At 48.0% G+C, this 13,617-nt stretch overlaps 1 protein-coding gene across 3 annotated transcripts in view; it reads left to right on the top strand.

The window, feature by feature from the left end:
* The window catches only part of rftn1b (raftlin, lipid raft linker 1b), a 62,561-nt gene that overhangs the window by 34,371 nt on the left and 14,573 nt on the right, over positions 1-13,617 (top strand). For 2 of the 3 annotated variants that reach the window (XM_076280809.1, XM_076280811.1), the window contains exons 4-7: positions 778-886; positions 2,177-2,600; positions 8,257-8,469; positions 12,644-12,759. In XM_076280809.1, coding sequence (XP_076136924.1) covers positions 778-886; positions 2,177-2,600; positions 8,257-8,469; positions 12,644-12,759 — 862 coding nt within the window. The remainder of the gene's footprint in view (positions 1-777; positions 887-2,176; positions 2,601-8,256; positions 8,470-12,643; positions 12,760-13,617) is intronic. The other variant, XM_076280810.1, reaches the window with a different exon arrangement.

The following is a 13,617-nucleotide window of genomic DNA, read 5'->3' on the forward strand; positions in this document are numbered from 1 at the left end:
TTGTGCCACCCACCACAACCAGCCCTGTTGGACTCATTGTGCGCTGTGCAGGTCTGTTTGCAGAAGTTTTTCAGAATTGCTTCCCTTTGTTATTTATATTGTACATGGGCTTGTGTACCACTTGTTTATCCACATACCTTCTATATTACAGTATGTCAATATTTGACTGTAATTACGGATGCCGTGAATTGCGGTTTTAATCAATATTTAATAAGCGCTAACTCTGGCTAGGTTGTTTACTTATGGGGATTGGAGATTTGGAGCGGCCAGCACTTCAAACATTCTCATGCTGTGCCATTATGAGAGCGGTGGGGGGGCTTGTTTGAAATATGAGAGAGCCTCATCTTTGTTTTATATAACTTACCCACCACTTCTAAACACAAATTCTGGGGGTCTTTTAGGTGGAGGATGTAAGTGTATAGATTAAGTTCTCTCACTTTTTTCATGACTGTTTCTGTGTTGCTCAGAGACATTCTCTCTCTCTCCCTCCCTCTCTCACTGATTCCCTCATTGACTCACTCAGATACACACACACATACATTCAGGCACTAGACAGTGAGTCAAATGCCGTCTCATTCGCTCTTAGACACAGACACTTAGGTAAAGACATTTGGCAGATAGAAAGATTGGTACATGTAGATAAATATGGGCTGAATACGATATGTGTAGACGGGTGAATAGACTCGTGGATCCATAAATGCATGTATATTTATGAACCTGTATAAATGTTTCTGTTCACTCTAACGTGAGCGTTTTACCCTTTACTATTTATTGCAGTGTGGAGAAGAGCCAGTCGGAGTTTGAGCCGTGCAACCTGAAACTGGAGGAGTGCCTATCTGCCGAGCGCTTCCCCAGCGCCGAACACATCCAGGGCTACGTTAAGAAAGTGAGTCCCGGCTGGGGGCCCGGGTGGTAGCGGTGGCGGTGGCATGGCATGCCTTTGATGCTGTTGCCGGGGGAAAGGGGCAACAGTGTAAATAATTGACAATGACAGGAAAAGAGAGCTCGTTGATAAGAGCTCAGCTCCGGGCCACTGCCGTAAGCCCGGGCAAACAAGTGATCCTCGGCCTTGATTTTCTGGTTCAGTGTGGTGAAACGCATCCCCACCAACACACTCACCCCGGATGTGGCTGTGGAAAGTGTATTAGCCCAGTTCTAGCAACAGGATTATCCAGTTTAGATGTCCGAGCGATGAGCAGCGGGAATAGCTCATTTCAAACGAATAGGTGAAAAGACTCGGTGAAAAGAGCGATGATTCAGCAACCTGTGCGACACTGTTATCAGCATCTCATGCAATTTCAAAAAACGGCTCTTATCTATACGCTTCCATTTGCCTCATTGTTGGGGAATATAATGCGAAAGGGGGGGACCTCGGAGCACAAATGTCCAATATGTATTAAACAAAGCAATTGCCGTCAATGTGCCTGTCCTCCAGTTTAATTTTCATATGGAATAACCTGCACATCTCCGCCGCGGTAGACTGATTTCCCCCCCCTGTGCCTCCGAGAGCGAGAGAGAGAGAGATAGAGAGAGAAAGAGAGATAGCGGCGCCCCCGGCCAGGCTTTTATTAAAGAACGATAATGGAAAATGGCGTCATTAGCATTCCTTGACAGTTAACATTTCAATTTTTTTTTTTTTGCCCGATGAGAGATTCAAATGTTGACTTCAGAATGCTAACTGACAGCGAAGTAGTTGAGGCGTCGCTGATTTAGGAGGCAGACAGGCCCCGGCGCTGCCGATGGATTGCCTCCATTGTAATAAGCTCCTGTTTCATTTCAGTGGCTGCTGGTGGTTGGAAGGGAAGGGGGAGGGAGGTTTATGTCCATTCATTTTCTCTCGACATGAGACTGGCAGAAGATTTGTTTGGGCCTGGCAATAGCACAAATGTTGGAGGCCTGTGAATTACCATGAGTTTGACATGAAATGCTTTAAAGTGCCATCTTGGAAGTATCAATCAATGTGTCCAGGAGCTAAGTTGCTGTACCAGAGGCATGCCAGAAATTGGGTGATGCTTTCCATAAAATGTTATTTCAGAAATACCAAGCAATCGCTACCACATGGAATGTCATTACGTATTATATTGCCACTTGAAATAGATGCGTCTGTGTTTCTCTTTTCTTACTCTGTCTGACTTGTGGTGATTTTGTTTGTGTGTTTGTTTTGTGCGCTTTGCAGCAGATCCAGGATGCGGCGGACCAGGGGATCATGTTTGTGGGCTTTATCCAGGAGCCTGGCCGAGTCCGAGTCCACCTGTCCAGTCTCAGGGACACGGAGGAGCCCTCCCTGTCTCTGCACTCCAGCCCCAGCTCCCTGCACAGCTCTGGGGTCGGCCGCAGCCCCATCCCCAGTCCCCTGGAGCCCACGGCCCCGGAGGAGCAAAGCAAGGCTGCGGGAGACGAGCCCATGTCCCTGAACGGGGATGACGAGGAGCCGCCCACTGGGCACGGCAGCCGAGGCGTAGACGCAGTCGTGGAGGAGGAGGAGGTGATGTCCTCCGTCCCCGCTTCGCCGTCCTCTCAAGCGTCCGATTTAGAGTCCCCGACGCACAACAACAACGACACAAAAGTCTCACAGCGGACCAATGCGCCTGTTAAGAATGGTGAGTATGACAAAGGATCCCATAGGATCTCACAAAGGATCTCATAGGATCTCAGTAAATCTCCTTAGCAAACGCCTCCAGAGAGATTTCTGCTACTGCTTTTCTTCTGCATCGCCACGTTGTCTCCACAACGTCTCTAGCATATCTCTGTGGCTCTCCAAATCAGCAAGATCATTTTCAGTCCCAGATGCTCAGATGAATATTTCATGGCATAGTTTTATGGAGTTTTGCATTAAACTTTCATCACACGCTCCATGTTAACACAGGCTCAGATTTGAGTTTTAAATAACAATGCTAGTGCTGTACTATGCATTCGGGGAGTCTCCTTTTTCACAAGCTTTCAACACCGGCCATTATAACTGAACACTCACAGTGGGTGATAATAATGGTGTGACATGCTGTTATAATGAGTTCACTTTGTTCTTTATATGTTTGGGGGGATTCTATTCCTTGAAGAAGAACATGGTGATGTGTATCCGGTGGTTTTGTCCCTCCACCAGACCCACCACATGGGACTATTTCACCCTCTATGTCCCCTTGTATGTTGATGACGTGACGGGGACCAAAATGTGATCCTTCTCCCTCTCCTTTTCCTCAAGGGGCCGGAGTTAGTTTGGAGCAGACGTTTACTTTTACCTCGGCATTATTCTTGTTTTTTAGTGTGAAGATGTGTTTTTCTCCTCCATGATGGAAAGCAGATGGCGAGTCTCTAGCGTGTGGCGGGTGAGGTGGCAGAGGAAGCGCTCTTCTGTCCCCGGGCCGGGTGTGCGGTGTGGTGCGGTGTGGTGTAGTGTGGCGAGTGGAGCGCATTGCTCACTGCCGTGCGGAGGCGGCCTGCTGGGCCATCGTGCGACACAAACACCCCACCCACCACCACCACCACCCTCCTCCTCCCGATCCTCGACCACACTCCCGGCACCGCCACCACCCTCGCCATCTGTGCCTCCCCTGTCACGGCGTCTGTGCTGAGACAAACCCTGGTTGCCAGCCTCTCCATCAGACCCCCACCACCACCACCACCACCACCCCCATAGCTACCCCCCTAGTCAGGCTGGAAGGGAAGCGCAAGACAAGGGCTCCATGTCGCTGAGGCAGGAATAACATTTCTGTGCGATGCACCAAAGAGGTAGCCTGGCGATACTATTAAGACTGAGAATGGGTCTGGGGAACCTTTCATTCACTTCCGATTTCAGCAATGAAATTACATTTCAACTGGTACATTAAACTCTTACCCAGTCTTTTCGGAAGTATAGCAAATTTTTCTGCAGATGTTTACTCAATTCTTCTGTGCTATGTTTCTGTGCAAGTGTCTATACTGCATCGTTGTCACGTCAGATTAGGCAAGGGCCGACTATTTAAACAAAGAAAAGCAACAATAAAATGATCGGTCAAAAAACGTGACTAGTGCAGTGGTAATCAGCAAGTCTCTGTGTGTGGCTATGTTAGTTTGTTATAAAGTAGGGTTGGGCACCTAAACATGGTTCTAATATGGCACCGGTGCCGACGCAAACGGTAGTAACTGCATCGAATAACAACGTGGATTTCGGTGCCTCATTTCGGTGCTTAAATAGCTTTTTTTTATTTATTTTTTTTATACGAGGCATCACTGCATGTCATGCGCCATCTCTAACGTCTTGCTCTGATAGCAACACATCCAGATACAGTTAGCTAACATAAACACTGGATGTATAAACCAGAGGGGTGCACCACATAGGCAAGTAGACAGTGTTTCACAGCTTGCGTGAGCCCAAGTAGCTTACTTTAAAGCGATATCGCGAGCTCCTGTCAAAATCTAGCAGTGGGCCTAACTACACACAAGCAAAAGGCTATGAAACAACATCCACAGTAGCCTATATGTTACACAATATCCTTGCTAATGTGCTAACTGGCATTTATTTGAAATGTTATCAGCAAAGTTGTAAGGTGAAAACTGTAAGGTGACAACTCACTGAGCTGTCAAAGAGGCTACAAAACCATCTCCGTAGCCTACGTTATCGCTAATTAAAGGGACACCAGGCAAGCCTGATGCTTTTTCTCTACGAAACTCCCCCTTGCTCGGTCTGAAGCTCTTTTCCTTTTCTTTGCATCTTCCTTCAAGGGTTTTCGTTACTTCTTCGCCGGCTCTTCCATTATACACACGTTTGCAACAATCGCTAGCATTTCGTTAGCCTGCCTCTGTGCTGTGGATGCAGGATGTAAACTGATCCTGCTTCGGTCGGCGGGTACGATACACTGAACTTGCAAGTGGGATATTCTTCCTACAGGCAGTAGGGGCGGGCGAGAGAGTCTTCATTCGCCCTGTAATAAGCCATTTAACCATATACCGACTTACAAAGATGAGTAATTAACACGAAAACGTTGCCTGGTGTCCCTTTAAACTCAGCTGACTGGTGTTAGCGCATAGCCATAGTTGCTGTTAAAATGCCTACTAGGCTAGCGCTGGGAATCTAAACACTTCAACACCGACATGTAGCCTAACATGTTAAAAACTATTGCGTGTTATGGGTTAAGACATGACATTTCTTGAAGCATTTGGGAACACACTGAATTAACTGGAAAGTAGAGTCCCTGTTAGATTATCTTGCTTACAAATGCCGTTGTCAATGACCTGGCAGTTCTATAGCAAGCGGTTTTAACATACCTTATGGCAAACCGCCGCCTACACTGGGTAAACTTGAAAGCAGAGCTTACCATTGTGTGTGCATGTGTGACAAGCTGTTTTAACATTTAAATGTATTATTCGTAGGAGCAATGAGATATTGATAGTAAATATAACAGTTCAATTTCATGTTCAAATTTGTCTTATCAAAAAAAAAAGCAATTCATGCTTTAGACTATTTTAATTTAAAACATTTTAAAAACAAAGTACCGGTTCAGGCACCGTTTCGGCACCGGCACCGTTTTAAAAGTATTGATTTAGCGATGTATCGGTATCGGATAAAACCCAAACAATACCCAACCCTATTATAGAGTGTGTTAGTGTGTGTGTTCGTGTGTATGTTGGGGGCAGGGGGTGTGTTGTGCATCTGTTTAAGTCAGACCATCAGTGCAGTGTCACATTTATGTTTACATGCTGCTCAGCTCCTGGGAGAAAGTGTGTGGGCAGGTAGGTCACAGAGTATCATGCTTTGGAGGAAAAATATACAGTTAGCAGACATGCAAATTACTGAATTATTTATTTAGCTGCCTGCCCACGGTTAGCACTGTATGCCCTTTTGTGAGAGACTAAGTGAGTTAGAGTTCTGTAAGTTAAGGGACTCTGTTCGGAAGAGATGCAAGCAGCTGTTTCCTAAGTGTTTTTGTGAGGACTTGAGCAGTGGAAGTTGAAGCTACGATTATGATGCTTTCCTCATCTTTGTCCTATTACACACATACACACACATACAGTACACACACACATACACACACACACATTTGGCATGGGACATGGTAATCAGATGCAACTTAGAACTGTTTGTAGCAATCATATTTGCACGTTTCTTACTAAGCCACAAGGACTGTGTGTGTACAAATCTGCACATTCTTGAGCATATATTTACAAGGAGGAATCAGGGGCCGAACGAGGATGAGAGAAAGCGTGTGACAAGGCAGCAGCTCAGATGTACTTGGCGCATGTTTTTGTGTATGTGTTTTACACTGATTGAGTCGAGATGAGATGAGATTATAAGTTTTGCTGGCTCGTTTTTGCCTGTATATAGTGCACGTCAACACTTTACCGGGGCACGCAAGGTGGCATCTCAGAGCAGGTCTTGTCATCTGATGGCTTTCATGTGACTAGGCTCCGCAAGATTCCACAGAATTCAGAGCCAACCCCACACACCGCTCTGCTTATTTGACGTGCTGATGCACTAGGCCTCGATTTGAATTAGCGTAAAACTCAAAGGGCCCTTTTCACCAAAAATAGATACAGTCAGGGGGCCACAAACGGCACCTCTGCCGCAATCTGATGGGGTGTCGATGTTGTGATTTGCTCCTTGGTCCTTTTCTCAGCGGAGGAACTAATGACAGGACATTGGCAAATTTGCCATCTGGCTGTCATGCTGTGCGGGCAAACACACAGAAGAAATGACTTTAATGATTCATCCTTACTTCCGAGTCCGATGGATTAGAAACCGAAGACAAGCAGGCTTACACAACATTGTGTGTGTGTCTGTGTGTGTGTGTGTGTGTGTGTGTGTGTGTGTGTGTGTGTGTGTGTGTTAATGTCTGTATGAGCTTTTGAGTCTGAAGTGGAGGTGACATTTATGTTGAGTCACATGTGCGAGTGTGTGTGTGTGTGTGTGTGGACATGGTGTGACTGTTAGAGCTCATGCATGCAAAGGTTTTGTGTGGGCGAGCAAGCGAGTCAACAGCACATCCTGTCCCCCCATTTAGCTTGTTGCCGCGCATCTGTCACCCAGTCTAAGTGGCCTGATGCTCACTGTCACTGGCAGGAATGGCCTCCGCCAAAACAAAAGTGCACCCTTATTAATCTCCTGGTCAATTTCGCATTAGTCTCGATGGAGAGCCAGTGCAAAGAGTTAAAGAAAAAAACAGCGGCCAGTTAAAAATACCTGGCAAGCCAATCCATCAACCTCCATTACAATCCATTAGATGCACTTTGCTCCTGTCCCGCTCTCGGCTTAATCTCTTATTTTTCTGTGTGGCCGGGAACACGCTTGTCAGTAGCGCAGCAAACTTGGGATGTTTACAGCTTTTGCTCACTTATGTCACAGTGCTGTCCATGGATGAATAGCTTTAAGGCGAATTTCACAATGATTTTGTTAGCTCCTTACAAAATAGATTAAACAAAGGGCCCTTCTCAGTCATTGTATCTGACAGCGCAAGAGACAAGAGATGGCTACGCGGGCATAATTTTCTTATGCCATTGTATGCGTGTTTGATACAATAGAGAGAAACCTGGATACCAGATTGTTCTTGAAGTTCGATTAGATAGAATATGTCAATGCAGCCACCTTATTGGTACTGTAGGGCAACAATTCCCAGAAATAATTGGAGGCCAGTGAGGAGCTGCAGGTGTTTTTGGCTGAAAAGCCCTCAACCTTATAAACTACCTTTTTTTGCTATATTTCTGTGACATATAACAGTTTTCTCAAAAGGTCTCAGCTTTGGCCGTTTTGATGGTTTAAAATGCAAGACTAACCTTACATCCGCTTGAAATGTTAACATTTTAACTTTACCACAGCAAACTTTCGGACAACCAACGTTCAATTGACAATATTTGACCAGATCAGAAGACAGATGTTACGAATATCGTCTGAGAAGTTAAAATCTTCGTCTTTGTCACTCCAAAAAGTGATGTATATAGTGTACATGTTACAAGATAGACTATATCAGCAAGGAGTTCTCAACCCTGCTCCTGGGATATCCCTGCATTGGAAAACTATTGCCTGTCACTCCTCAGAGCACACCAGCTTGAAGTCAGTATAATTATAATGCTCCTGTCTGGCTAAATCAGGTGTGTAATTAGGAGGGCCTCTCAGATTTGTACAGAGGTACAGACGGAACATATGCAGTGAAAGAGTCTGTGTCATGAAATAACACATGCTTTTGTGTGTGTGTGTCTGTGTGTGTGTGTCTGTGTGTGTATGTGTGTGTGTGTGTGTGTGTGCGTGTGTGTGTGTGTGTGTGTGTGTGTGTGTGTGGATTTGAACAGGGATGGAGCTCTTCGCCCTCTATAACCAGCCGTGCAGCCGTGAAACTCAAGTCAAGTTCTACACGGTCAAAGTGCCTCTGAGGGTGCAGCCCCACGAGGAGGGTGTCCCCAGCGTGGAGGCCAACTGGCTCGATCACATGACTCAGCACTTCAACAACGGGGCCTCGCTCGTGGACGGCTACTTCCACCTGGGCGACGGCGACGGTGGCGGCGGTAAGTTCCATCCCCCCACCAACTCCGTGACATTCTGCTCACTGTTGCAATGTTGCGACGGGAGGCAATTGCGCCCGCCGCTCAAAGCACCTTTGATATCTTCTGACGTTCGAATGCTGCTGGTGAATGAGGTGGTGCAGCAGCTCACAGCTCTTTTAAGTGCCAGTGTTTTGTCACGGAGACACCGAGTGCTCTTTTCTTGTCTCGCACCTTTTTAACTTGCCTTTGCCTTTAATGGTGGCAGGCTGTGATACCAAAGTGCTAGTGCTTTGAATAGAATCGGGTGTTGGCTGTCGACTCCTCGGGTGATATCTTTTAATTTGGGAGCCTTCAAGTCCAAGAGCACTTGTATAAATAGGTGTCATGATTCATTAATCTCGTAGAATTAATGCATCAGCGATTCTCAAACATGTGTAATTAACCTGATATGGAATTAGCGCCTCCTTGCATATTTTACATCCTGGAAATTGAATAATGAACCATGTCATTATAATTCATATAATGAAATGTGGTTGTTCCCGAGGAGGAGGCACGATTCATTCCCGTGGAGAAATTACATGTCTGTGCTAGAAAACGGCCCGAGACGGCAAGAAATTACTCATTTATCTCACCTCACTTCATCAGACTTCACCTGCGCAAGAACGAGAAAATTAGGCCCGAATTACTTAGCCATATTAGAAATGAACTGCCATGCCTTCTCCATCAAAAAATGAAATTACATAAAAACCGATGGCAACTAAACAGACAAAGTAAGTTCAAAACAGAAAAAGGTGATAGGTCTTCAAATCCCTGGGGTGTTAGTTTGGCTTTGCAGTATCAAAGCAGCATGGAAAATGTGTATTTCTTTTTCACCTAGGACACTGTCTAATTGAATGAGAGGTAGGCCTAGATGTGTTTTAACGAGCCTGTGAACTTTTGGCCAGTATTGTTCCAAATGTATCCTCTCATTTCCAAGGCCGAGGCTTAATTGTGCAGACAGACACTAAATAGGTGAAGCACTCATAAGGCTGCCACTTAATCTGATTGAGGAGGTAATCAGAGCGCAGAGGAGATCAACAATCTCTGGGCGCCGCTCTCCCAGCGTGCATCGCTCTCGCATCTCACCTCCCGTATCGCGCATCTCAGCTGACATCTCCGCTGCGCTCCGCTTTTATTTCCGCAGTCAGCCATCAGAGTGTGTTTGCTTGTCCTCATGAGGAGGTTAGCTGCCGATGACTCAACTGCTCTGACGCCACTCGGATGTTTTGACTGTGCAGACACACACACACACGCACACACACACACACACTCATGCACACACACACACGCACGCACAGACACACACACTCATGCACACACACACACACGCACAGACACACAGACGCACAGATGGCGGTGTAAAAGTTCTGGGGGGGGGGGGGGCTGACAGTGACACTAATGAGGTTCAGTGGGAACACTGCTGGGCACCCCGGCGCTCCTCTTCCTCTCGGTTTCTTTGTGGTTCTTCGGCCTGCAGCGCGAGCACGTCATTCAAACCTTCCGCTCTCCTCTCTGGGTGCAGGAGCAACTCTGCCATGTCCATCTTCCAAACGAGACCCCTCCGTACCCTTGTTACAGAGACGCTGACTTCCAGTTTGACGCAGGAGCCAGGTTTCCATGGTGAGCCATGGCAGGAGCCGTCACATTTAATCCCCCCTGCCCACTCACTTGGCGCCCGGCGAGAGGTGAAGGCAGCTCGCGGACGAGAGATATTACTCTGCCGTTGACCCCAGCGGGAGAGCACCATTAAAGTTTCATACGGGTGGGGACCCCACAGCGCTCCCCACGCTCGAGGCCTCTCTCCCGGGGGCACAACGTCCAGGCTAAGCCCCTGATGAGCGAAGAGACGCCGGCTCTGCTCCAGCGACTGAAAAAGGGGCTCCTTTTGTCAGCCTGTGCCGGAGCTATCTCTCCCCCTTTAGAGAAGGGATTTGTAAGCACAGCTGCAAGACATTCATATGCATGACTATTCACACACAGCGGCGCGCGCGCTCCATACTCAGCTCAGCTCAGCCATCCGTCAGCGCAATATGAAATTCCAATCAGGTATTATTACACTGTGAATGGAGGGCTTCTTTTGGGAAAGATACCTCAGCCTGCTTATGGGAGATACAAAGGGAAATTGGTCATGAACGCTCCCAGGAGGGGTTGTTTTGTTTTGTGTGTGAGGCAGTGTGTGCATGTGTGTTTGTGCATGTGTGTGTGGCCCTGTGTCTGCCTTGCATGCCTGCTTGTATGTTTGTATGTGTGTGTGTTGGGGTGTATTTATTCCTGTGTCTGTGCTTGTTTGTGTGTGTGTGTGTGTGTGTGTGTGTGTGTGTGTGTGTGTGTGTGTGTGTGTGTGTGTGTGTGTGTGTGTGTGTTGTGTGTGTGTGTGTGTGTGTGTGTGTGTGCCATATGTCCACATGCATACATGCATACCCCTCTGCACACTCAATTTCCCCCGTGCCTCTGTTCAGACCACAGCAACAATCTGCCTGGCAACTGCAGGTGCCTGCTGTCTGGCTTGCCCCAGTCCGCCGTGCTGGAAGTGTCACGTTCAATCCGCGCCCGCGCTAGCAACCTCACTCCCCCCCCCCCTCCTCCATCTCTCTCTCCCTCTCTCTCTCTCTCTCCCTGGGACCTGTCTGTCCCGTTTAAACATACATGAGCTGCCCCTCAGCGCTGCTGTTCCCCCTCCAGCCGACCCACATGTTTAAATCATGCCATCGGCCAGGGCAGCGGGCAGCGGGCACGCCCCTCTCCAGTCACCTCAGTCCCCTTAAAACCAGCGGGACGCATAGCGCTCGGTCAGCCGTCGGTAGAGGAGCCGTCACTCCAAAGGCTACAGTATGTCAGCTAGCCTGGCTACAGTATGTCAGCTAGCCTGGCTAGAGTGGAGAGGCCTCCGAGGAGCCGTCTACCTGAGCTTATCTGAGCTAATCCATGATTTGCTCCTTTCATACTGAACCATCCCTGGCCGCCCTGCCGCCTATTTGCCTTTGTGTTGCAGACCACGTGAGACCCATCAGAGAAAGAACTTTCCAATTATGCACCTCAGACCCCCCCCCACACACACACACACACACACACACCCACACACACACACACCCACAGACACACACACACACACGCCCCCCTCTCCAAAATCCTCTCCCGGGATCGTCTCGACGTGTGGGGCAGAGAGTGAACAATGCCCCCTCATCCATCCATCCCATGACCCCACCCCCCGCCCACCCCCCTTCTGAGCGCACGGCGAGATGAAAGAGCAGAGAGATGTGTTCAATAGCAGGAGCCGGGCCCTGTGCTGCCTTTTAAATGGGTTATCTTGTGACGGACAGAATGGGCAGGTCTTCGGTGGGGCCAGACAGAAGGAGGGGGGGGCCATACTTCAGAGCCATAATGAAATCTGCCTGCGTAGCAGGGAGCAGACAGAGACCCAGCACAAACAGCATTACAGTAAAAATAGATGTGTGGGGGATAGAGAGACAGCGAGAGAGAGAGAGGGGGGGGGGGGAGAGAGAGGAACAGTCAAAGAGAGAAAGATGAAGAGAGATGAAGATAAGAGACAAAAAAACAAACTGATAGAAGAGGGCAGTAACAAGCAACGAATCTTTGGCGGGTGGGGGGTGGGGAGGATGCTCCTCCGTTAAAACCCAGCTGCTCTTATTATCCCCACTTATTAACATGGCTCTTCAAGGGAGAGTTAACTCAGAGGAGAGAGGGCGGGTGGGCGGGCGGGTGTGGGTGGAAGGATGGTGTGAAAGTGACAGCTCTCATTTGTTTAAAAAGGGAAAATGGGTAAAAAAGACTACGCGGTTTCATGGCTTGCACAAAATTGCGAGTAACAAAAGCAAAATATAAATCTCTTTCAATTCAGTCGCTCTCTGTTTCATCCCTCTCTCTTTCTCTCTTTCTCTCTCTCTCTCTCTCTCTTTGAACTGAACATTCCTTTCAGTCTTTTATGCCGCTCCTCACTCCATTTCTCATTGGAGCTTTGCGTGGCGAATGCCTGTAAGTGGCACTTTTGTGATGCCTAAATGATTGAAAACAAGCTGTTGCTTTGCTGTAGTAGCTATCGTGTGAGTGGAAGGTATTTGGGGTGTCCCCGCTGGCCAAGTCCTCTGCTGACCAGTTGCTCCTCACTGTCTTTTTGCCCCCCCCCCCCTTCCCATAGACTCCCTTCCCAAGTTGGTGGAGAGCGTCTTCATCTTTCAAGAAGGCCTGGAGGGAGATTCCAACACAGCCACAGCCTACGATGCCATTGTGGTGGAGCAGTGGACTATCATTGATGTGAGTGGGTCTTTTATATCTTTGTGGGTTTGTGTGTGTGCATGTGTATCAAGTGTGCTAGCTAGTTTCAAAGGACTTTTATATGAGCGCACAGCTGATTTTTTTCACAACTGATTTTGTTTATGGTAAAGCAATGGGCATACTTGCATACTTGCATACTGTAGTTGCAGACAAGAGGCGTCTCACGAAAGTGAAAGCCTTACAAAATCGCTATTCAGTGCTGTATGTATGTGTGTGTGTGTGTGTGTGTGTGTGTGTGTGTGTGTATGTGTGTGTGTGTGTGTGTGTGTGTGTGTGTGTGTGTGTATGCGTGTGTGTGTGTGTGTGTGTGTGTGTGTGTGTGTGTGTGTGTGTGTGCGGGCGCATTGGCGTGCGTGTATGTGTCTGTGTCTAGGTTCCAGCACATCTAGTCATCCTTCCAAAAGACTAGTAGTACATGTAAACAGAAATTCCAATCCAAATGCTGTTTTAGTGTCGGATGAGGCAAGACAGAAGCTTCTGGGGGGAGAAAAAAAACTCCCTCAGCAGCCTACCCACATGCACACCCCCACACGTCACTGCCGCCTCGCAATCCCGACAAGCAAGCAAATCGGCAATTATACCCGAGAGTCCCGTTCCACTCCCCTGTAAACAAACGCCTTGCAGCGGGGGAGAGTGCGGTGCGGTCTGCGCGAGATCAGATATGTTTGGTTTTTAGAGTTTGGTATTGATTCCCTTTTCCGAGTCCGTCACGGTCGGCCTCTCTCTCTCTCTCTCTCTCGCTCCGTAGACGTGGTGCACGGCAGCACGTTATCGGCGTGTGTATTCTGATGTTATCACCGTAATCGAGTTTTGAGTTTTGCCAACCCCGAGGCCTCC

This window comes from Alosa pseudoharengus, unplaced genomic scaffold, assembly GCF_046254945.1.
Source record: "Alosa pseudoharengus isolate Yale_2024_CS ecotype anadromous, Long Island Sound unplaced genomic scaffold, YU_APseudo_1.1 YU_APseudo_1.1_scf_12, whole genome shotgun sequence".
Taxonomy (NCBI): domain Eukaryota; kingdom Metazoa; phylum Chordata; class Actinopteri; order Clupeiformes; family Clupeidae; genus Alosa; species Alosa pseudoharengus.